Below are 26,189 nucleotides of genomic sequence, written 5' to 3' on the forward strand. Positions count from 1 at the left end.
CACAGACTGCACGCTGCAGACAATAAAAACGCAAACCAACACCGTAAACCTTTCTCTCCACACATGGGTTTATTTCAAGTATATTTGTACAGAGGCCCGTTTGTTTCAGTCAGCTTTGCTTTTGTTGGAAACCAGAACACGACCTTGATATGTTTTTCTTCTTCTCCTCCTCTAAAAATGAACTTTACAGTGAAATGAAATCAACATAATCACAACCCTACACAGTCAAAATGTTTTTACATTTATAAACATGAGAAAAAAAAAACAATCGATTTAAAATGAATCTCAAATAAATAAATAAATCTACACAAAAGCCAAATCAACATGATCTATCTGGGAAAAACATGAGAGAAACACAGACATTCACAAAATACTACATTACCCAAAATGCACCACTCACAGCGGAACATGATTTTGTAGTCCTACGCTGCCTCCATGTGTCGTTATGAGCACACCAACAACCCTCCAAAGTCGTAATTACGAGAGTGAAGTGTCGATGATATCCGAGTCTCAGAGTTGAGACGTTTGAGAGAAGTGAAAATGGCGGGAAGCTCAGAAACAGTCCCTAATATGGACAACATGATGTGCAACACCTGTTGGTTTGATGTTTGCCTGGCAAACCGAGGGGCGTCCAAAACGGCTTTAAAAGAAAGAAACAGACCCCGAATAAAAGTAATACCCAGAAGACATTTCATCGATTCCCCATCATATTTAAATAACTCTAATTTACAGCATCATCATCATCATCATCATCATCATCATAATCTTTGTTGCAACATTGATCAGAAAAAATTGCTGTTGGATATAAAAGTGAACGCCTGAAAGAAAATCTGAATCGTCCTTCAGACTCCATCTTTACATCCACAGGTTTTATTTAAAATGTATTTACATTCAGGTGTTTAGAGTTTAAACTGCGTCTCAGAGCGAGTACAGCTTCATCTGCTCCTCCATGTCTCCCTCCGTCACCTCCCCCAGCGCCTCCTGGTTCTCCCTCAGCAGAAGAAAGATGGCCGCCAGCTGCTCCTGTTGCACCCTGAGAGGTCAAAACACACAAACACACACACAGAGACACACACACATGATCTCCTGTGCTGCTTAGCAACGTGACAGCAGTGTGTGTGTGTGTTTATGAGCTGCAGCATGTACAGCTGTGGATGTGTGTGACATGATTTGTGGATGTTCTGAACAGAAATAACATCAGCCGTGTTTCACTTCAGGAACGTCACAGAGGCAAAATGTTTTAACCTCAGCAGTACATCAGGTCTTTATTTATAATTCCCTCGGTTTGATAAGTAAGTGAGGTCGTATTTAAGTCGCCTCGTTTCCATTTCCAAAACTTTCTCTTACTGTACTGATGGCAAATTAAGCAGCAAGTATTATTACTTACACATACAAGAATACAGGATCAAAGATCCTCTCCAAAATGAAGATGGCCTCTCATTGCTAGAAATCTTTATGGCATCTTAAAGGAGCGATATGTAACTCTGAGACCTGGTGTTTAAAATGGGTACTGCAGTCCAAAGTCAAAACATCAGAGAGAGCTGTCTCCCAACCACCTGTTGGTTTGACCTGATAACTGCTCTCATATCTGGCAAACCAAGGGGCGTCCAAAACGGCCGTGTGGGGGGGGTCGCCTTAAAAGCGCCTACCTTCTCTGGTCCAAACAAATCCAGAGCATTCAGGAGCAGAATCTAAAGTTAGAAGGAGGACATACTGGCTGCTGCAGCACTTCAACATGGCATGTTAATTTCACCTCATTTCAGTTCTTTTGAGTTTCTGTGGCTGCTCTTTCTCTGTGAACAAACATCTAAATACATATGCCAGCCAAACGACTCATTAGGGCGTTAACTGAAATGAATGAATTATATGTCATTCTTATTTTATAGTCTCTGAACTTTGTCTCTAAAAATGTATCTAACTGTGTCCGTTTCCCTTTTTCTTCACTTGATGGCCCTCCCGCCAGCAGAGGGCGCTGCTGTGTTGCGTTTGCCCTTCTGTCTGACAGTTTAGTTTCCCTGCAGGTCGCTGGTGGTAGGCAGACCTGACCAGGATCTGAGGTGTGGGCTACTTTAGGATCTAGCAGACTCACGTGATGATGCAGCAAACATCCAGTCTGACGATACTCCTCGACACGAGCTGCTGGAACAAACCACTTCAACAACACGTGGACGGTTTCACACATTTATTGCATATTTGAAACATTTGAAGCAAACACAGAAGAACTGAAAAACCTCAAATAAACAACCGAGACCCGAAGCCTGGAAGACGATTTAACTTCTTCTGTGGACTTTGAATTAAAGCGGTTCATCACAGAAACCGCGGTGAGAAATCAGGTGCATCTAAAGTTAGGTTTGTAACTGGTGAACTAGACTAAAGTCAGGCTGATCTTTGATTTAGATCACAGTTAAATAGTTTTAAACAAAAATGTCACACTGTCGTCTTTCTGTTTCTAAATTTATAACTTCACACTCTGAAACTCCTCCCTCTTTAGAACTCTTCAACACAAACTCAGACGGGTAAAAACACAGATTTTTCTGAAGGCACTTTGGTGTAAAGACCAGTTTTGCTATTCACAAGCAGCTCTGACGTGAAATGAAGGAGTTTTTTTTTTTTAATTCCTTCAAACCGCAGAGTCGAGAAGCAGCCGAGTCTTTTTCTTTAATCGTCGTCGTCACAGATCAGCTGGAAGAAAAAAAGACGTGAAGATCATTCAGCCGCTCTGCAGGGAGACAGGAAGACAAGGAGTCAGATTATAAAGTCAAAAACATTAATTATTTGGAATGATTTGCACTTTTTCCTCCCCTCTTAGCTTTTAGAAATCCAAACGATTTGATTGAATTTATTATAACTGCTGTTTTAAAAAGGTCACATATTATTTAAAATCCACTTCTCCGTGTTCCTCTAACTCTAACATGTGTCTCTAGTCCGTCTACAAACCCCTCAATGATGAGAAAAATCCATCCTCTCCATTTTCTGCCTGCTCCACTTTTCAGAAAATGTGTGCTCAAATAGGCCGTTTGGAGATTTTCCCTTCATGACATCACAAAGGGCAGTAGCCCCTCCCCCAGGTGGGTGACACTCCCACAGCTAGGTGTTTGTTCTGCCCTCTGAGTCTGCCTTCACACCGTAAACAATAGGACATGGAGCGAGAAAGACCGAGTACACCCAAGACCTTCCAGAGAGGGGGCGTGGTCAGACACAGCTCATTTACATATTTAAAGGTACAGACACAGAAACAGCCTGTTGTGGGCAGGGCTGAAATAGAGGGGTTTATAGACATGATCAAATACAGGATCAGAGTGGATTTAGAACAAGAAACTTCACACACATGTTTTGAGGAGCTCTGAGACTTATTTAAAGTTGTTGAAAGGGAGGAGAATATGTGACCTTTAAAGTATTTATTTCTTAATTCAAAGTTAATTTCCAGGTATTTTAACCCGACAGAATGACACATCTGGAGTTCATCCTCAAATTCAGTTTGTTTACTCATCAGTGTAAAGTCTGCATCAATATATTCAGTAACACATTACAGACGGATCTAAGTGCAAATGTCCCAAAAAGCAACTGAAATAAAAACATGTCTCTAAACAAAATGAAAAATGAAACACAATATTTGTAATTAAAGAGGCTAAAGTTGCTGGTTTGTTACTTTACTTTACATGCAGGCAGGAGTTATTGATGTAAGTTTTCTACACTAGATCAAGTCTTAAAAAAAAGCTTTATTAGTCCTAAAAAATATATTTTTGATTAGTCGGTGGCCCTGAGAGCTCAACACACTGCAACTGATTAACAACAAGAAAACACAACAGGGGTTGAAAACTGTTTGTTTTATTTGTTGTTATTCTGAGTCGCAGTGCATTGATCTCTCCGTGACGGGCAAAAATTAAGTTCTTAGAGCTTTTAAAGGAGCAATATGTAACTCTGACACCTAGTGTTTGGAATAGGTACTGCAGTCCAAACTCAAAACATTATATAGAGCTGTCTCCCCCCCCCTCCTCTCTAGAGTCCATGCTCACACAGGTCACCATGTGGTGGACTCTGAAGCTTCAGTGTTTATCCAGCTCTGCATGGGTCTGTAAACCTTTCTGTGTTCTAACCTCTCTCCATTTTTCAAAAGCATCTCCAATATTGATCCTAGTTTGAGCACGTTTCTGCTCGTGGAGCTTATTAGAAACATGCAGAGGCTTTTTAGGTCGGGTACAATCACTTCTATCTGAACCACTTCTCTTGACCGCTTCCATCACTGCAACACCTGTTGACCTGATAACTGCTCTCATATCTGACAAACCGAGGGGCGTCCAAAACGGCCGTGTGGGGGAGTGCCTTAAAACCGCCTACCTTCTCTGGTCCAAACAAATCCAGAGCATTCAGGAGCAGAATCTAAAGTTAGAAGGAGGACATACTGGCTGCTGCATTTTTGTCAGAGAAGCCAGCACTTCAACATAGCATGTTTCCTTAATGATCAGATAGTAAGATACCTTTATCATCTCACTCAGTAGATATCTTACATAGTGCTCCTTTACAGGACATCCCCAATAAGTCTTTCCTAAAACTCTGAATCAAGGCCCTGACGGACACGAGGTTAGTGTTTGTGTGTTCAAATCTCAAAGCACTCACCGTTAGCTGCAGGTGTTAGCGGGCGGCATGCGGGGGGTTAGCATCTGAGCAGAAGCTGGAAATAAATACATGAAGTAAAAGAAGAAGGAAAAAAAAAAAAACACTCGGTCCTCAGAGACAGAAAAACCAGAACCAGCACCAGAAACCAAGCAGCACCAGATGGAGGCAGAAATATTCTTTGTTGTTTTGTTTTAAGCGTCTTTGAGTATCTAGAAAAGCGCAATAAAAGTCTAATTTATTATTTTTATTAACTTCATTAGAGAGATCTTTCAGACCTCGGTTACTCGTGATTAACTAGTAAACGCTGACAGCCATAACTAGAGGTTTTAAAAACGGTAAAATTCTTGCAGGACGTTTGTCTTGTGTCCTCTTATTGACTCATTTATGAACTTTACAAAGTGTCGCTCGTCACTGATGGAGAAAGTGTCCTTTGTGGTTCCTCTTTAAGCCGCCTGAAGCTTCCTATAGGACCTTTTGTGCTTCCTGTATAGATGTCTTATCCCCTCTGAGCACACATGACCCACATCGGTCCCTGGCATCTCAGGCCTCCTTTGTCCCCCTCTGCCTGCCCATGTGTGTGTGTGTGTGTGTGTGTGTGTGTGTGTGTGTGCGTGTGTGTGTGTGTGTGTGTACACGGGGAGGTGGATGGGGTGTGTGTTTTCTGTGCGCTGAGGTCCAACAGGAGGAGAACAATAAGAGGATGAGAGCCGCCTCCATCTGTCCTGTGACACACTAAAGGGTTGCTGGCTGTCACCGTGGGAACAGATGAACCATGTGACCCATTTACCAGGAGAGAAGGAGAGTCGGAGGGTGATTCATCGGGAGGAGGAGGTCAGTGAAGGCATCACGGGGAGGACGGGAGGTTTATAAGTATGGATAGACTGATGCTTTGGGTTAAGGTTTTCAAAATGAGCGATACTTTAATACTTTGTCAAAACCACTTTTTTTGAAACGATGATCATGATCGTCTTTGTACAACCAAGTTAGCAGTGTAGAGTAGAGACCTGTCAATCAAAGGTAGCCCCGCCCTAAATCATACATATGTATATTTTCTATTCTTCTTAAAAATGGGAATCATGATCAGATCATTAACTCATCAGGAAAATGTTTAATGAGGAATAAACAAAGTATGAAGTAGGACCATGATCCCATCTTTTTTATTTACAAAAGTCTGTAAACATTGCTGTCGCCCCCTGCTGGCCATTAGGTGTAATTCAGGCTGCGCTGGCTTTAAAAGGAGCAATATGCACAAATTTAGTTTGTTGCACTTTGGTGCCCTCTGAAGTTCTCATAGTGTAACTGCACTTTACAAGCAGAGGGCGTTGAAGCTGGCAAAGACGCAAACCTGAGATATAACCCGTGTTAGACGACTTTCTGCCGTTGTCTCTCTCAGCCTCAGTCGTTGTTTCAAACAGTACAGAGACGGGCTAGCTGACTGATTTGGAGCTGAACTAGCGACGTAAAGCCGTACTCACTTCTCGCTAAATGAAATAAAATTCCTCCACATGGTTGTTGTGAAGTTTTGCATCAGTCTATCTGTACTCTCAGGGTTGTGGGGGGGTGATGATGAAGTTCTGGATTTGGTTATTCAGGTTTACGTAAACAGAAGTCTTACCATGTCCTTCCTAACACCCTGTGTGTCTGCTGAGGTTGATTATAGAGAAGTAAAATCGGATGTAAGCTCTATCCTGAAAAGATAAAGGTTGGAGGAAGTCAGACATCCTGCTGAGAGGGAAACACACAAAACAAGTCGATCCCATCAACAAACATTTGGTTTGCTGTCGTTGATCTACAGACACTAGGGGGCGTCATGCTGGAGTACAGGGGTGATCGGAAACATGACCTTAAAGTAAAGGGAGGGGCCGAGTCTCATCTCTGTCACTTGATACCTTCACTTTTAGTGAACTTGAAAAGCGCTTTTTACATTTCTTATTGACGCCGGTCGACGCAAACTGCTGGAGCCGCTACAGAAGGTTTCACTCTAAGGACCCGGGTCAGGATCCGAGTTCGCTTGACCCCAAAGTCCGTCTCATTTGATCAGTGTGAACACAAACGTTCTGTACTCAGGTACTGTGCCCAAGTCCGCTTGAAGAGGTGGTCTCGGGGCACAATTCATGTGTACTCGAGTACGGGAGATGTGAACGCAACCGTGCTCAAACAAGCAAGTGGAGCGCTTTATTCTACAATTCTACAATTCACTGAGCAGACGCTTTTATCCAAAGCGACGTACATCAGAGAGTAAGAACAACACAAGCAAGGATCTAGAAAAAAGGGAACAATGTGAGTAAGAGCAAACGATCAGCTTTGAGTCTGATTGGACACACAGGTGCTGACAGGAAGTGACCAGAGGCAAAGCACAACATTGAGGGCAGTTCTTGAGAGCTCTAATCAGTATAGAAACCATCTTATAAGTCGTCGTTATCAAACAAAAACCATCGTCATTACCATCATCATCATCAATAATATGGAGACCATCATCATTAAGTTAGTAGGTTTCTTAAAGGTGCAGAGGGACTCTGCAGATCCAATAGAGTTTGGAAGTTCATTCCACCACCGGGGGGCGACAGAGGAGAAGAGTCTAGTCAGAGACTATATGAAGTCATCCTAAACGGTTTCCTGTCTCTACAAAAACGATCTCCTTGTAGCTCGTTAATTCAGAGACACAGAGCTGATTTTTTATTTTCTCATGTGAATGCAAAACACTTCTGTGTGGTCACCTTTAAACAAAACGATCACCCTTTGGAATAAAAATGCACATTTGATTGATTTGAGGAGCTTCTTTGAGTCCTGCTCTGATGAATGTGATCAAACACGTTCAATGTTGTGTTTTTCACATTTCTGAGGTTTGATTTCGCAGCCTTGGTGAAGGGCGTGGCAGGTGTTGGGTCTGGATATAAACCAGGAGAAAGGAAAACATGAGCGCTGGGACGGGCACAGGAAATACTCCCATGAGCCGAGCACACGGTTTATAGAAACTTAGCGAGAGAGGGGGAAGAATGAGGAACTTGGATCATGTTCAACATCAACCTCTTTCCCTCTGCTGCAGAAATATTTACTGTGACGCGACCCAGAGAAGGAAACAAAGACGCTTTTCCTCCTCGGTGTCTCTTTAAAAGTCGACAGAAACACAAGTGAAGCAGCGCTGCCAGGCCACAGGAACATTTTAAGAGCTTCTGGAGGTTATAAAAAAAAATGAAAAAAGAGAGAGAGAGAGCGTCCAATCAGGAGAGCTGCAGACGGTCACTCCCCGAGAATACAAAAAAAAAGAAAATACCAGGAGTAAAACTAAACTGAAGAATGTCCTTCTTTCCTTAAACTGACGAAGACCAGAGCTTACACAACACGTCTCTTTATTCTCCAGGCCTCAGGACGCAAAAGGACTAAACATGAATAGAGGAGGCAGACGATGCTTTCTGTGTTTGGGACTCAAAAACAAACTCAAAACTACGACTAAGAATAAACCTTTTGTTAACCGGAGTAAAAACATTTTCATCAACTTGGAAGCCTCCATAAATCAGAGACGTGGAAAAATAAAGATGACTAAAGAACAACCAATACCTCTGTTTGCTTTTTCATACACTTGGGCCTGCTTTGCCTCCACCATTGATTGGGGGTGTGGCTAATAGCCAATGAGAGCTATTGAAATATACAGATAAACGCTAGGGGGGTCAGCCCCCTAGCAAGACTTTTCTGGAAAGTGACTCCAAGCATCCCAGGAGCAACCCCCCCCCCCCCCCATTCCAACCCGGCTCTCCAGAGGTACTGATGCACTGCAAACTACTATTTTGCGTCCAGCTGCTGCGCTTCAATCGACTGATCTGACCAGAAGCTAGCCAATGTGAGGCCTCTGTGCTACTTAGTTTATTCTGTTTATTTAAAAGGAGATGTGCACTTACATTAAATGTTTGCAGTAAACAAAGAGATGGGCGCACCACATTTAGCTAAAAGCTACATTCCATCTGTAGTCCATTGCTACTGGTTCATAGGTTGGGTGTCAAAACAGAGGTCAAAAATTCATCTTTTTCACATCTTTTTCATGAAGTTTGTTGCCTGAGAAAAGAGAGAAGAAGCCCCTCCACCTCTTTAACGCTGCAGGATGAGCGACCTCTCAAAGCAGCTCGCTTTGTTTGTTGTTTTTCATGCAGGTTGAAGGACGGGCAGCACGACACAGAGCAGGAAGTGTGTTTGTCTCAGCATGCTCGTGATACAACGCGTCCACATGTCATGCCATCATCACCATCACCAGCGTGCATGCAGGGGGAGGGGAGGGGGAGGTGGGGGGGGAGAGAGAGGGGGGAGTGTTTGGACTGACCTCTGCTCCTCTTCGATCTCCTCCTTGGTCATCAGCGTCTCAAACTTGCTCTGTTTCTTTCCCGGAGTGAACGTCACTGAATCTTCAGCTGCGGCCACGTCTGACACACACACACACACACACACACACACACACACGCACATGCACACGCACACGCACAGAGGAGAGAGAGCACATCGGTTAGCCTTTAGTGTTTACAAAGCAGAGGCAGTAAGATCACACTGTGTTGAACGGTGCTAAGCTAACTGCTAACTTTTCAAAAATATAATTACAGCAGCAGGCCGTCGTCTCTTTTGCTCTGCGTCTGAACGGGAAAATAAACGATCTAAAATATAAAACATGCAGTAAAAAAGTAAAGTAGCAGTGTCGGCCGTTGTCAGCAGACTGTTGTCATGGAGACAGGACGGACGTGCAGCACTTTTCTGCCCGAAAAAAAACACTAGGTGGACACAAGGCCTGATTCTGAGATTTAAAGTCTTTATATGTGATTTTTTGATCCAGCAGATGTCGCCCTTGAGCTCCAGCATGAAACCAAAACAACTTGCGCTGCATTGTTGTGTTAGCATGCTAATGCTAGCGATCTTTATTATGCTGGTATCTTCACACTGCATGTAAATTTACCTGAAATGAGCGTGATCTAGAAACACAGTTAAGCAGTGAGTACAGTATGTTATTCTTCTTTTCTCTAGTCCCTCAATTAAACAACTTTTATACACGAGGGGAGGAGTCAGCCGGCTGTCCTGGCGATGTAAACAAAGTGAAGATAGGACTCTGAAAACTCTGAAAACATCACAGACAGTGGGACTCGGGTGTTACACCCATTGTAGACAGTCATGACTCACAGAGTTATTTTCAGAGGAGATACTTGATTTCTACATTCTACAGCTGAAGTGTGAAGAATCACATAGAAAGCTTTTAAAGGGGCTACAACTACAAAGATCAGAAAAAAATATGGTAGGTGTTACGGGTCACACATGTGGTCCCAGGTGAACAGAGAGGTCACATGTCATGACCATCAGATCCTGGATGTCAAAACCACGATCTGACTTAACGTTGTCATTTCAAAGCTTTGATTATTTATTGTAGAAATCCAACAGACGGTGCAGAAATGTTGGACTTTTAATGCTGAAGATAAGTCGACCAACGTGTGGATGATTGTGGTGTGATTGTTACGTCACAGAGATAAAGTGTGTTACAGCACACACACACACACACACACACACACCTGTCGGTCCACCTGCTGTGTCACCGGTTGGACAGACACAAAACAGATTGTCCGTGTTGACAGCGGCTGTTGTTCAGGGCAGCCAAGTGCTTAAGTGACTGTTAAAGATTAAGACTCTTCCTGCTGAGGCAGATGGCTCGCTAAACAATCTACACACGCTAACTTAACCCCGCGCGCTCCAGAGCTCACACTGACGCTATGTTTCAGAGAAGAGACGCAGGGTAAACAAACTGGTCATCATGTGTGGTTTGTGACTCAACCATCATGTGTAACAACATGAAAAAGCTGCTTTATTCATCTGATTGAAATCAATGCTGGAATGTTAATCGTTTAGATTCAGATGAAATAGCTGCCAATCACACTGAAAGCAAATGTTCCTGAGCGCTCTCTAATCTCCAGGAGGGGGGGGGGGGGGGGGATTTTCTGGAGATGTGTTGTTTTTAAATAACTGTATTGATATTAAGCCTCGACCTGCATGACCTTTCTAACACACAGCCTGAACATAAAAATCATAGCTTGACTTTCATCTCATTTAAATGTATTCGTCTTTATTGTTGTTGTGTCTTTGCTTATATTTTGATATTTTGTCAGTTTTTTTTGTCTTTGTTTATCTGTTCTCACTTTAGTTGTCATGTCTTTATATTCTTGTTTCATTTTGTTCACCTTATCACCAATTAAAAAATGTTTTTAAAAAGACTCGACCAGCATGCAACTGTCCTCCATTCAGTGTGTTGCAATAAAACATTTGGTCTGACTTTAAACGCAGCCCGACGGCCTCGACTCTGTTGACTTTTCCTGGAAGTAACTTATCTGTCGGGCACAGCCGCTCACATCTGCCTGCTTAGAGAGGCTGTTTCTATTTCAAAGATTAGATTCAAAGTAATAATAATAACTCTCCCTCATGCAACTGCATCCAGTCAAATATATAACATGAGACAAACCTGTGTGTATATACTTTCTGATTAAAAGGAGACTTCACCCGTTGAAACATGAGTCTGTACTGACATTGGGTCATATATGTAGAAATGTGAAATACATTTTGAAGTTGGAGCCTTCTTGGCCGTGAAAAGACAGAAAGTGTCTTTTTGGCTCATGTTGATGAAAGACACCAAATCCCAGAACGCACAGCACTGCAGGCCACTCCCACTAAGGTCAGGTTTACAGACATATTTACACATTTGGCTCAGAGGCTGTTTCCTCAACTGATTGCGGGATTTCTTCCAGAATTGAATTGGCATCTTGGAAATTCCTGTCAGAAAACAATATTGGTCTGTAGCTTCAGTGGTCGAAAATATGAGGAACCAGCGTTGTAGTTTAACCCTGCTAACCGATGAATCGTCATTTTGCGTCACTGGAAGCTCCTTTTCAGACTCAGACATACAAAGATTTCCCATCTCAGGGGAAAATGAGGGCGGGATGCACGACCATTCAAAAATACTACCAGGTTTCTCATGATACAAAGATTAATGCAAATGGGTGAAGTATCCCTTTAACCTTGTATTTAACCATATATCTAAGATTTGTTTGTCACTGTGCAGGGACAATGAAACATCCTGCAGTGTGTGGATATCTGCAGACTTGGAAAATCAGCTCGTCTCCAAAACGTTCTGCCATGTTCTCCCTGTCGCTGCGTTGCCTCTATACTGCCCTCTGCTGTTCATGTGCGTACTGCAGTTTGTGATTATGAGGCGTTCATTTTTGCGCAGCCAAATAATGGAGATTGCATCGTTTTAAAAACACTTGGAAATTGCAAAGTATAGAAGTCTAACCGTTGTCCAGGTCGGCCTCTAGTTCTGGTTCAGGTTCAGGCTCAGGTGACGCCTCTACGACAGGTTCAGGGGTGGGGAAGCGGTCTACTGTGGATTCCTGGATCAGCTCAGGTAGGGACTCCTCCACAACGGGTTCAGGTTCAGGTTCAGGCTCAGGCTCGACCACGGGCTCTGGTTCAGGCTCTGCTACGACTACTTCAGGTTCAGGGACTGGTTCAGGCTCCGGTACTGGTTCTGGGACTGCAGCAGGTTCAGGGACGGGTTCGGGTTCTGATACTGGCTCTGGTTCTGGGATAGGTTCTGGCACTGCGGCTACTTCTTCTACTGCAATTGTTTCTGGTACAAGCTCTGGTTCTGGCACAGGTTCGGGTGCTTTAACTGGTTCAGGAACTGGTTCTGGGGCAGCCTGTGGAGACACAAAAGATGACAAAGAGTTAATTTCTTCTAAAGTTATTGCTGCTTGCTTACATTTTTTTTAGGACGTTTTTTTTTAAGGCTTATTATGCGAAATTCTGAATTTTGACACAGCAAAAATAAAATATATCCTTTTAAAATATATGATGGAGCAATGACTTCCTTAGAAAAGAGTGAAGTCAAACTCCCTCTTGGTTTGTTGCTCTCAGATCTGACGGGAGAGCGTTCCCTTCAGTGTTTTTATGTTTCACTAAGAGGCTGAAACAAGTTTCATGCATATGTTTTTTATCGTGTGAACCCCTCCCTCTCTTCATGTTAGACATGCCATCATGTGGGGGAAGAGAGACGACCCCGCCCACTCAGGGACGCCGTTGTGTAATCACAAAATAGTCCAACTAAAGGAGTGTCCTAATAAAACAGATAACAGCCGAATCAAATATGAGATGCTTATCATCACTTGACATTTATCACAAAATATTTTTTTACAGATGTTGTCTGCCGCTCCCCGTCTCACCGACACTTGGTGGTGAAACAGGAAGGGGGAGGGGCAAGGGGAAGTGTGGACGCAGGAGGGGACGGGGGGGATTGAGCCAGGAGGGACCTGTGAAGACCCTTTTGGAGTTCAATGAACTATTCTTTCTTTCTTTGTCAAACTTAAATTCAGATTCTGCTGTTAAGTGTTCACTTTGATATGCGGCCTAATGGGGAATGACTCCTTTTTGGAACAAGCCTCCAGTGGCCACTAGAGGAACTGCATTTTCAGGGACGGGCGGGTAAAAGCTTGTCACTGTCAGTTTCAGCTCCTTGTTGAGAATCAGCGTCCGCCTGCCGCTGACACCAGGACAAATAAAACCCTCTCTAGTGACTGCCAACCTGTCCTCTCCCTGACACCTGACAGCTAACACACACACACACACACACACACACACACACACACACAGAGAGAGACTATATGTCCGTCTTGTCAATGAGCGACCGCCCTGCCTGTCAGTACTGATGCACCTGTCTGTGTCTTTTCAAAAGAGCTGACTTTGCACACATCGACATCTGAGAGGCACGAGATGATCCTCTGTGCGCTGACAGCTGTAGGTACTGTTGCAACGTCAATAAGCTAGGTCCCTTTAGCTCAGATTTAAGTCGCCATGTTTAAAATTTGGACTCCAAGTCTTTTTTTTTTTGCTTTCAGTTAGCTTGTAAGATCTGTTGGTTTCAAATCCTCGGTTTGAATCAGACTCCAGCTCTCTTTAGCGCCGTCTGGTTAGCTTCATTAACCTAAAATCATCTTTCAGGTCCAAAAAGCTTGAATTTTCTGTCAGCTGTTTTGGGTCCCTGAGCTTTAAATCTCCTCGTAGGCCAAACTAGTTAGCGTTAGCGTTGTTGGAAAAGGCTACTAGTCCCCAGTATTTCTGCTAAATCAGGCTAAACACAGATCTCTGTAATGTGAGTTTTTTAGAGATGACACTGACATCCACCCTGAATGAAACAACTTCAGCATCTTAAATCTCTACATGCATTATATTGATTTTTAGACATTTTTAGGATCACAAAAGGATCTGCACTCTGTGTTAAAAGCTGCGTTTCGACCTCTCGGATCTTCTTCAGGCTTTGTCAAGTCGACGTCACAAAGCAAGGCAAGCAATATGAAGGTGCAAACAAAGTCATGACACAGGTGAATGTGATCTACGTGACTGAGAGTCAACCTGCGGACCAATCAGAAGGCAGAGCTGGATAACACCGTCTGACACTCCCTCCATGCGGGAGCATTTTAAACTTTAGTTTGATTTTCCTCCGACTCCTTTTTTTGTTTTTCATACATTTTTGACATAAAAAAGCAGGAGCAGAAGAAGAGACAGTTTTCAGAGCCTGCAGAGTCTCTGTGAGGTGCAGCATTACTAATGACTCACTACAGTGACAACTGGTGTCACCATGGGGGGTCAGACAGTGAAATGAATAAGGTCTCACTGTATTAAACTACTTCTTCCAGCCCCCTTGGTCTCTTACTCCCACAGCAGCTCCCCCCCCCTTCCCCTCACATCCATAAACTGCAATTGCATCTGTTTGACTAAACTCTCGCCCATTCCCCTGCCTCCGAATTCCTCAGCAATGACAAAACCAAAATAATCTGAATACCAAAGGGGGCCGACTCACTCACTGAAACAAAGTGTTCTGGGTCACGATGCTAAATGCAGACTCGTTCAATCATTTTATGAGTCAGCAGTATGAGGGACTGTGTTCTTATGGGAGAACGTACTGCGGGGCCTAAATTGGTTAAAAAATGCTGGTTGGGTGAGTAAGCCCTCAATGAGATCATCGTGAGGAGTGTTATCGTCTCGGGCGATCGCTGATTTATTCCCGATTCTGTGGAGCAAATCATCCAGAAAGCTTTGGAGGAAATGATCCGAGCCAATTAGAGCCAGGAGCAGAGGAAACAGGAAACACTGGGCGCATAAATGGGGATTAAAGAGTTAAAATGTATTAGATCAAGATTATGAAATAACCTCCTGTCTGACCGTTAGTATTTATTCTGCAGAAAGTCAGAGTGAGCTGATGTGAGAACGCAGCACGATATAATCAGGAGAATTCACCTGGAGCCAGTGGGAGGAGCCAGTGGGAGGAGCCAGTGGGAGGGGCCAGTGGGAGGGGGTGGTGACCTTTATTCCCTGTGATCGCTGCTCGACCATAGACTGTCTGCACGCCACCTCTACCATCTCATTACCAGCAGCATTATGCTTCCTGTTCTCCAGGATGTTCTTCTCCACTCTTTACTTCACATTGAGATTCTCTTCAACTACACGCAGCGTTGATACAAAGACACATAGCGGACTCTGTTGCTTCCTCGTCTCTTTTCCTCGTCTTGCCTCAGCCTGACTAGTCGTGCATTCTGCAAAGTGTGCAGGGGGGTTTTTAATATAGAGCTGGGTGATATGACCCGCAGCAGCATATCAGCTCTCATCTTTACAAGCCTGCTGTCGAGGCACAGAAGAAGGGCACGTTAATTCAAGCTCTCGCACCCCTCCGACCTTCCCCCCCCCCCCTCCCCCGTACTAATAAAATACAAATGTCGGCAGGTATGCGATTCAAATGAGCCGGCGGACTCTGAAGCAGCTTCAAAGTAAGTAAGTAAACTGGTTTCAACTCAATCGAAGGGTAGGGTTAGAAAAATGAAAAGGGGTTTTCAAATTATTCTTAAAATAAAACATGAACTGAAACAAACTATATATTTTTATTTACACAATAAGTTTTTAGGATAAATAAATGTTCTTAGATGTCTGATGGATTTCTCTTGTTACGTTGGTTACGTTGGCTAGTTCCTGTGCAGCTGTTGGGGTTGCTAGGCGACAAGGGAGTCCTTACAAACAAAAGGGTAAGGGGCGGGAACAGCCGGCGTTGCTAACAGGAGACCAGACCGCCTCAGTGGTCTACGTTAGCCCCCCCAAATAAGATTGATTCTCAGATTAACAATTCTCAATTTTCTCCCAGAAATATTCAAATCAAGATTTTAAAGTTATTTTTGTCCCTACATCAAGATGATGCAATACTGAATCAGACTGACATAACTCTGAATCATGAATATGTTAAACTAAATCAAAGGTATATTTATAAACTTTAGAAGACTATAATAAAAGTCAGATGAAAGATAACTGTATTTACTGACATGCCAAACACATGAAGTGGTGTTAAATGTGATTTTAAAGGCTTTGAGGCCGTCAGAGTCATCCTCCACGGCCTCTCAGAGTACTTCCTGTTAAACATATCTGTAACACGACCCTGAGTGCTTCTCTCTTAAAAGCCGTTTTAGCTCTGTAACAGGGCACAGAGGACGGGGCATCTGATCTCCTGGCATGTGTGTGGACGTTTAGGGAACAACCCGAGCGAACACTACAAAGCCTCAGTCGAGGAAGGAGCCCGAGGAAGGAGCATGAGACACCAGCTCGCTGCTCCTCGCGCTCACTCTGGACGGAGCGTTTCCTTTTTGATATTACAGACGCAGAGAGGGCCATTCATGTCTTCTCCTCTTTTTTAATAAAATCTTATGATTGAAATGTTATCCTGACGTGACCCCTCAATTTAATTTGAGTGTTGTTTTTCCAAAATATGGTTATTTTATTATTGTTTTATTTTCAGAAATGGCAGGAAATCTACTACACACAACAAGTTAAATATGACTGAAGAATTAAGCTTCAGTACTTCATCACTTTTGATCTTTAAATGAAGAATGTGCAACATATTTGATCCAGTAGATGTCGCCCTTTAGCACCAGCAGGACACCAAAACAAACTTCTGATTGGCCACACCTCCTCCATACTGAAGCCTCCGCTCTCCAAACTACAATAAAGCCGGCTGCAGATTTCACATCGAATGTATTAGAAACTGATTGAACTGGTTATGAAACAGACCTCCTTTATATTTGTGTGTTCTCCTAACCCTCCTCCTCCAGAAGCAAACTAGGCCACTGAAGTGATCTTTATTTGTAGTTATCGTTAATACCTTTCACTGCCGTTCCCCTTGCCCGAGTCCAAACGGGCGATTTACAGCACGCTGATGAAGGAGCCTTTGTTTTGTTTTTCCCAGAAAAGATTTACAGTGAGTTAAACGTTGGACGGTTTTAAAGGAGGAGGGACGTCACACACACAGGTACAGAACAGGATGCTGCAAATATCAGCAAAATAATCACTTTTGCTCGAACATTCTTTCTTTTAAAATGGACGTATTGAAGGAGATGAATGATCTCTGAAATCGTTGTTTTTTGAGAGTTTGCATCTCTCTGTAAACTTCTTGAATGTGTGGAAAAATACATGGACCAAAAAAGACCTCCACAGTCAGATCTACAACCACAAATTTCTAATGGTTATAAACATGAATGCATCTTTTATTGCAGGTTTTTTTTATGATTTTAACATTGGGGGTCTTTTACTCATGGCTATAAAACAGCAGTTCTATCCTCCATGCTGCAGTGCAGAGGCAGTATATAGGGAGGGGGGGTATCTGGGCTGCGACAGACAGTTGTTGTGGCAGAGAGCCTCCATCTCTGCCCTGTGTCTCTGTCCAAACACAGACTCATTGTTCCCCTTCAGCTCTCGGGCCTCGTCTCTACTTCCAATACTCTCTGCAGAGGAAAACGTCTGCCGCAGCCCAAAGAGCAGCTCAGGCTAAAAAAGGCAGGTGAACTCAGAGCATCTCCACATCTGTTCAGAGTTATTTTCAGACAAAGCAGATGCTAGAAGCTGTTTTTATGAATCTCAATTGTTGTTTCTATGCAAACATTTCCTGCTACGACCTGACAGACATCTAATGAACAACATTTCTGAGGTCAGGTTCGGCTCTGGAACCAGATCCACAGATTTGAGTATTAAGGCAGACTGTGTGAACTGGAGGTTTAAAAATATAAATGTAACTTATGTAACTTATGAGAAAACACTGATCACTTCAGTTATTCTAGCTTCACTTAGGCCGCACTCTGAGCAAGAATCACAGTGTTTTTATTTGTTATTGTCTCATTCTACAATTCACTTATCAGACGCTTTTATCCAAAGCGACGTACATCAGAGAGTAAGAACAACACAAGCAAGGATCTAGAAAAAAGGGAACAATGTGAGTAAGAGCAAACGATCAGCTTTGAGTCTGATTGGACACACAGGTGCTGACAGGAAGTGACCAGAGGCAAAGCACAACATTGAGGGCAGTTCTTGAGATCTCTAATCAGTATAGAAACCATCTTATAAGTCATCGTTATCAAACAGAAACCATCGTCATTACCATCATCATCATCAATAATATGGAGACCATCATCATTAAGTTAGTAGGTATTCATGAAAGAGCTGGGTCTTTAGCTTTTTCTTAAAGGTGCAGAGGGACTCCCTGATATATCACCTGAAATATATCGATTTGTGGAGGGTAGGACACTAACAACACTTCATTTATCATGCTGTACAACCAGAGGCGCTGCTTATCAACAGGAAACTGTTTGGGACCCCAGACCAGTAGGGGGCTCCCTGAGGGCTCACAAACTTTAAACCAAAGCAGTGGCCCAAAATGTGCGGTCCCGGCGGCACCTGGACTAGAGGGATGGGGGGTCGTGGGGTTGCCGGTCTCTCTCTGCAGATACAAACAGGAAGAGATGTGCAGGACCGCCCCCGTCCAGCCGCAGAACAGAGCATCTCAAAACTCAAAAAAAAAAAAGTGCAAATTTTGCAACGACAGTAGGAAACCTCCCTCAGGGAGCCCCATCTGACAGCTCTCACTCATGGTTATCTGCTATGCATTGTGTGCATTATTGCTGTGAAAAACAATGAAATAATCTGTCTATGGAAGAAGAAAAAACAAAAAGAGGAAAAAGAGGAGTGAGCGTCAGGACACTGGCAGAAATGATGGTGCTGAATCCGGGTTGGAGGGGCCCACAGTTGATTTTTGGCCTCGGGACCCAACAGACTCTAGAAACACAACGCTGTACAACCAGACACGTTGGAAGACAGCCACATCTGGATGCACCAAACGTCTGCTCGTTCCAGTTTCTTAAATGTGAAGATTTGCTGCTTTTCTGAGAAATGCAGACGTCATGTTGGACTCTGAGGAATTTAACTTAACAGTAAAAATAGGCATTAAATGACATTAAGTGTGATAGTTCTTTATTAGTCTAATAAAAAGTTCCTGGCTTCCTTGATCGAATGAAGCAGAACACCAGCAGCTCTGTCTCTTAAAGATCGTTTCATCTTTATTTAGACGCCGCCGTCTCTGTCTCACTCTGCTTCTGTCTGTGACTGTAAACCCGTCCCCTCAGTTTCCTGACTCTAGCAGCACTATTCCTCAATGAGAGGTTGAATTTAGCAGATATAGCAGTGGGTGTGACAGCGGCAGAGGGTGCCAACTTCTCACCACACAGCGGACGAATTAGCTGCCATGTTGTGTTTTGAAGGCCGTTGTTTGTCCTGCATCTGAGCGCGGAGAAGCAGAGGTGACATCAGTCGGAGCAGAGCAGACTAAACCAGACGAGGCCTCAGAGGGAGGAGGAAAGACGGGGCAGGGCCAGCGTGGGGGGGAGGGGGGGAATACCAGGAGAGGTATTTGTAATGATAAAACAGCTTTGGCAGCCCAGGATGTTCACAGTTTGATGGAAAGTTATGAGAGGTCTGTGAACGCCACACAGGCCGTGCCCACTGGATGACTCATGGTGAGATGACACATTAAACCAATGTGATAAGACGCTCGGCTATGCAAGGCCTGGTTTTATCTTTGTGAGGGTTAAATCACGACCTTAACATCAAATTCTTTCCAAAGTATTTATCCTCGAGGCTTTTCAGTTGGATCATTGTTTTTATGTAAGGAGAAAAGTTCAGTTTATCAAACTGCTGCAGACTAACTCCACCTCTGTACTGAGCAGAGAACAGCTGCTCGAACGCCATCGTTCCTCCCTCAAACTGAAACTAATGTGTGCACACTCGCATCTCCAAATATGGACAGCTGCATCGCCACAAGCAACGAGGCGCTGATTTTTTAAAAATGAGACCGAGAAGAGGAGATGGTTTGAATACAGCTGCGTAAATGGATTCTTTTCATCAGACTTGGAGCATTTTCTTCATCCTTCACTTTTCCAATATCTAACAAAATCAGCCCTTTTTGTGGATTAAAAAGCATACCTGACCTCATATACGTCCATCAGCAGAGCAAAACTCTGCAGCATTTGATTGGAGGTTACCATGCAGCTTTATGTCCTGTTTCCATTTTCAGCTGCAGGGTGGGTTGAATGTGGAGCGTGTAACTTAAGGAGAGGGAACAGTACAACATGCTAAGCACATAAATGTCAGGGAGGCAGAGCGGCTCCAGCTCTGATGACAGTAAAACATGGGAGCGCCTGCACGACTGTAAATCTATAAACAGGAAGCTGAGCCAGAGGACGGCCTCAGCTCAGAAATATTGTTTATAACCCTAACCCAAGTTACACAAGTTCAATAAAAGTGTTTTTTTTTAATTTTATTTTGAGCCTCTGTTTCTGAGGATAGTGGATAAAGCCGGAAACAGAGATGACAGAGCGGGGAATGACGAGCAGTCAAGTGCTGAAGGTTTGAGACATACCCGGGACCGATACAAGACCAAGACCATTACCAAGTTGTTTGTTGTTTTAGAAAGAGGGTTTTTTTCCTTCTAATCAGAAAATTAAAAAATGGAAAAATGGCCTGTGGTGGTCTTGACCGGTCTGGAGTCCGCCCAGTGTGATACCGAGACGAGGCCGAGTCAAAATGCTTGCGATTCAGAGACGTGACCGAGACCTTTAAAAAGCCTCGAGACCTTTCTTGAGACCGAGACCGATCTCCAGCACTACCCACTTAGACTCATTATAACCGAAAAACAAACCAATGGGTGATGTCACTGAGACTGAGGGAATTTAGCGCAAGTGATCAGCCAATCAAGGGGGCGGGCCATGACCCCTGTCAATCACTGACATTACAGAAGTGAATGGGAGAGGATGCCACAGTACTTGGGTTGTAAAAATTAAGACCATGCAGAGATATAACTTATTACATATTTAACCAAAGTAACAGTCTAAAAGTAGAACTTTTACAGGAGTATTTTTGTGTTTTATTAGAAGTTTAAATTCAGTAAGGGAGGGATGTGAAAAACTTCTTCCTCGTCTGTCATGCTGTGAGGCGACAGGCATAGAGTCTGACTCCCACATACAACAGAAGAAAGAAACAAGCACCCTCTGTGTCTCAGCTCCACGAACAGGGACCTCCTTTATGTGGACGTTTACACAGAGAAAACTGTAAAACACACCACGGTGACACACACACACACACACAGACACACACACACTGTGACATCAGAGGAATACAGGACAGTGTGACTGAAGAGTCAGAGCTGCAGACACATGATTTATGTCCATGAACATTAAAGAGCAGACAGAATGTCCAAGAGCTGATTATACCTGGCTCAGACCGGTATCATATTTCAGTTTTCAGATTTCAAGTCTTTTGTTTCTTTTATGTTTCTGATGGATACACTGATAGCTTTGTCGTTCTGATTCTGTTGATAAGATTTCACTGATCGTGTGTATCTAATAGTCTGATTTAGTTCCTCATAAACAGCGCTACTCACTGACGTCTTTTTGGGAACATGCGTCTTGTAATTTGACTTTTACTACTTCAAAGAAACAGATCTTTTCCAACACTGATATCCATCTTTTGTCCTGACCCAATCACAGGACTCAGAGGGAGAGAAATGTCAATAACTGAGCCCTGTGAAGTGTTTGATCCAGAGCGACGGAAATATCTCCTCCCTGACACCTTAACTGTTAACACTCGGTTTAAAACGCATTTGGGACAGCTAAGATAGCAATCTGTCCGTCATGCGTCTCCACTGCAGGTTGTCCAGCTGACCCCTCGTGTTCATTTGGTCAGCAGATTGCCAAAGAGAAGGTCAAAGAGCTCCAGAGGATTATTACGCAAGTTCGTCAGCAGCAGGAAAAGCCACAGATTTGTTTTCAAGAAACACAAATGTTCCAAGAAGTTGCCGTTCAAAAAATTTCACTTCAGGGAATCTTTTCCATTTTTTTACTGTCTGTGACGTAATGATGATGATGATAAAGATTTTCCTGTTGCTTCTTCATCTTAGTCACATTGGCAAATACACTGACAAAACAAACATGGTAAATTATTGTTCTGAACGCATGAACTCCACTACAGTCAAACTGTTTCTTTGGGTTCATGTTCTTGGAAAATAAAAACCCTTTTCACGCAGAGATTCCACAAAAGCGCTGCAACCTCAGCGCAGAAAAGGTGCAGTACCATTAGTGTCCACTCGAGGCAGACACTGAAAACATAGCAATCCCCATTAGCTCCTATATTAAAACACCCAATAAGGTGTTACAGAGAGAGAGAGAGAGTGGGGAATGTCATGTGGGAAAGGAGCCACAGGCCAGACTCGAACCTGGGCCGTCCGCGTTGAGGACTACAGCCTCCATAGATGGGGTGCGCGCACTAACCACTGCGCCACCAGCGCCACCTCTTTACCTAGATTGGTGAAAAGTTATGTGGAGTCAGCATTTCCAATATTGTGACCGCAATAAATAAGACTTCAAAACGTCTCTTCAGAAACCAATGTGTGACGTCACTGAAGCTACATTCAGGTGTTATACAGTCTGTGGTTTTTTACAAAGCTCAGCCATTATGTCGCGTTTTTTATTTCACACTCAACCAAACAGCACCGCCAAGTGTTGTAGTCGGGTCACCAAACCTGGAGTCAAGAGTCCCCAGTGAACAAGTCCTAGTCACCATAGAAAAATCTGAGTCAAGTCCCAGTAGAGTCACCATTATCTGATTCCCAGTAAACGTCTCAAAGCTGATCTTTAACTTTATCTGAGTCTTCATGTTTATACTGTACTGACAACGTTTAACCGATAAGTTGGCTAATTACTTCCCGACTATGTTCTCATGGAACAGCAGAGACGTACACCTGAGATGAATATGCCAGTGAGCCTCATTAGTCAACTTTGTGCTGCAGCTGATTTGAACATAAACTCATATCATGGTGAAGACTTTTGTTTTTCTGTTCCATTATTGAACACTGAACTGTGGTGGAAAACTTGTGGAACCAGCTCTCAATGCCTGTAAAGATCAGTCCGTAGTGTTCCTGATTCAGCAGCATGAAATAACACCGAGCGAGCAGACGTCCCAGTTACCAAACATCACATAAAGTCGTGTGAAGGCGGCACACCCACCTCAGCCCCTCCCTGCAGCACCAGACTGCATTTCATAGACATGTGACACAGTGAACATACACAGGTGCAAATATAGGATTCATGTCGGACACCAAATATAGACGGTGAGTCCGTCGCATGTTACAGCCACCGTGTGCAAATTCTTCAGGCTTTTTAAAGGTGTGCTGCAGGAGGAAGAAGGTCAGAAGGATCCAACAGACGGAGGTCAACATGCAAAATGACCTCTGGAGACTAACTGAGTCCAGAGTGACATCTCTGTGCTGCTGTTGGGAAAACCATATTTGCATGTCGGCTTATAGCCCCAGTAATATTCAAATGTAGCAACAACACAGGGCGCTCGCTGTGCTGTTAGAAACTGTTCAACATGTCAATAAAGCTGCATGAACAAGCCAACCCAGTAATCAGCTGATGTGCAAGATAAAGATGCTGACTATATTCGGGTGTCAAGCGGCTAAATGTTAACTCTGGCAAGGTGAGAGAGAATAAGGGTGAACATCAAACTGGAAATGCAAATAGCAATAAACTTCCTGAATCAATTAACAGATGTGCAAACAATCAATGACATGTTATCAATCAATACAGGGGAATTCTGAATGTTAAAAACTGAATGGACCAATTCTTAGCAAGAACCACCACCATAAGAACTCAAAAACATTAATGAAGCATTTTGGATTAAGTGAGGACATGTTGTAAACACAGGTGTTGTGTTAATCATGAAGAGCAGCAGATAAACAGAATTTTTTTTTTATATCTAACATTCAAGCTTCAATATTTGTTAATCGCACTCGTAACTTGATTGCAATGTAATCGCACATAATTTTCTAATACCGTTGAGCTCGAGTGATTATCCAGTTAAAAGACGACTGCATACGTTTTGGAAAAGAGCGAGATGTGGTGTCTGATATACAGGAAATGTTTAAGCTTACTGACAACGTTGCCATGCGTTCTAAACAAAACCCTTTATGACGACACATTTGTTTCTTGTGTTGTTTTTTTAGCCCAGCACGACTAACTTTCTCATCGTTTCATATTCAAATTAGACTTTTTTTCAGCTGCAGCCTGTAAAGTGATTTTTACATATTAGGTGATCATTAAGATGCTAAAGAAATGAACAAGTATGTCATCTGAATAGCTGTAAAATTTAACACCATGTCGTTATCTATTTAAATGAGTAAAAGCATATCTAATATAAAAATAAGAGGACCAAATATGGAGCCCTGTGGAACACCACATATAGTTCAATGGGTATCAACATGCTGAAACATGCCTACCACAATGTGATAACTGTATTGATCTCTATGTAAATGCATTAAACTGTCTCATTACGTGCTTTGTCCTTAAAACAACATGTGAAAGATGGAGGTCCTGCTAAGGATGCTGGTGACCTCATCACTCATGTAAACATAGCCTGAAGTCATGTTTGCATGTTGATGTCGTTAAAAAATATTAACCAGCCAATCACAGCAGCTTTTGAACTGTTTTTCTGTTGAGCTGTTACCAGGCAAACACTGAAATAAAATATTCTTATTTTCTAACAAATAAAACTGAATCCATTTTGTGTTTTGGACTGTTGATCGGATGAAACGGGGCAACTATAGAAAACAATTGTGTCTAATGGTTTAACTGTTGTGGTTTAAAGATTATAGAAAGGACTATTTTCCAGAAGCTTAATCAGTTGACATATTTTTTAAATGTTAGGAAATAGCAAATAAACAAACGGTTGCACATTATTGCAAGGATGTTGAACTAATTGATTTGCTGTTGACCCTTAACATATCTCATCTAAAAACCTTTACATGCCAACACCAAGTCTTGCCAACACCTTCTGTCATCTGTAATTTATAAACAGATTGGTCGATTAATTGATTGTTGTCAATAAATTTAGGTCTATTACAATCGTTAAATACAATGAGATATAAAGAAATCACTCATAAATGTCCCTGAAAATTCAATAAATAAAACAAATATAAGTTTTTTTTTAAATGCAATCAGAGTAAAATACATAATTTATAATCACTTATGTTAACCTTCTGCATTTCTTCTAAAAATTGACAGATATTTGTATTTAATTTATTTTGAGTTGGCTATTTTTGGAGCAATTAAACCTATTTTAATCTCTTACAGAAGTTGTAGATTTAAAAGCAGAATAAACAATATGAGCTTTGATTATTTCAAGTCAACATCCGTGCCATTATTTTTTGTTTAATAAACCAATTAACTCATCGATTACAGAATCGATCGATCTTACCTTCACTGGTGTCTCCTGGATCTTTTCAGCGGGTGTTATCGTCTCCACAGCCGGGGCAGGAGGCTCAGGTTTGGGCGCCGGTGGGAGATGTTGACCCAGAGCTCTGGAGGGAGGGATGTCATCTCCGTAGCCGACTTTGGGCTTCTTTTTCCCGGCTGAGGAGGAGGCGTCGGGCTTCTTGCTCAGGAGCGACGAAGCGAAGTAGATGGCGACGACGGTGAAGAGGATTGCGGGAATGATAACGGCCGGGTCCAGATCCATAATGGCGGATTTACGCAAGAAAAAGTTTATAAAAAGTTAAATTGTTTGTGTTCAGGAGCGCGCGTGTGTGTGTGTGTGTGTGTGTGATGGTGAGCAGGAGGAGGGTGTGTTAATCAGGCTGCAGTCACACACACACTGAGCTGAGTCCCGCCCCTTCGCGCAATCTAACCTGAACAGCTGTCAACACCAACACACGCCGCGAGGAGACCGCCCACTTCCGGGTTAGCGTCCAATCAGAAGCTCAATACCAATAATGTACAAAATAAGATAAAATAAAAGCTTTATTTGGCTTTCAAAATAACTTATTTTGATTTAAAAAACTTAAAAGTAGTGGATATAAGTTTATAAATCCCGCCCCTTCTCTATTAATCAGTCAGCTTCCGTATACATATAATTATATAACATAAACATTAATTTCCTAAGAGTTGATAATAATAATAATAATAATAGTTATTACCAATTTTCTTTTGCCTTACGAAATAAATATTTAGCACCAATTATCTTCATCTTACAAGTGTAAGCCTGGACACATTTCAAAGACTGTTTATAAAAATTGAGATAAACTCAGTGATGTCACCAATTGGTTTCTGAAAAAGACTTTTGAAGCCAATTGATGGAGGTCGCCTTCTTGG

At 42.8% G+C, this 26,189-nt stretch overlaps 1 protein-coding gene across 4 annotated transcripts; it reads right to left on the reverse strand.

Annotated features, from left to right (window-relative positions):
• Positions 1-46: 46 nt before the first annotated feature.
• Positions 47-25,695, reverse strand: si:ch73-366l1.5 (FILIA-N KH-like domain-containing protein). Of its 4 annotated transcripts, none has more exons than XM_065964643.1 (5): positions 25,297-25,694; positions 11,924-12,329; positions 8,930-9,029; positions 6,233-6,305; positions 47-1,033 (listed from the first exon to the last, which is right to left on the reverse strand). In XM_065964643.1, the coding sequence occupies exons 1-4, from the start codon at positions 25,555-25,557 to the stop codon at positions 6,272-6,274; spliced, it is 801 nt and encodes a 266-aa protein (XP_065820715.1). In that variant the 5' UTR covers positions 25,558-25,694; the 3' UTR covers positions 47-1,033; positions 6,233-6,271. The 4 variants fall into 4 exon arrangements, with proteins under 4 accessions (XP_065820715.1, XP_020509779.1, XP_020509780.1 ...); XM_020654124.3 differs by lacking the exon at positions 47-1,033 and adding an exon at positions 2,168-2,719; XM_020654123.3 differs by lacking the exon at positions 6,233-6,305 and having other exon boundaries at positions 25,297-25,695.
• Between the last annotated feature and the right edge of the window lie 494 nt (positions 25,696-26,189).

Source organism: Labrus bergylta, chromosome 16, assembly GCF_963930695.1.
Source record: "Labrus bergylta chromosome 16, fLabBer1.1, whole genome shotgun sequence".
Taxonomy (NCBI): domain Eukaryota; kingdom Metazoa; phylum Chordata; class Actinopteri; order Labriformes; family Labridae; genus Labrus; species Labrus bergylta.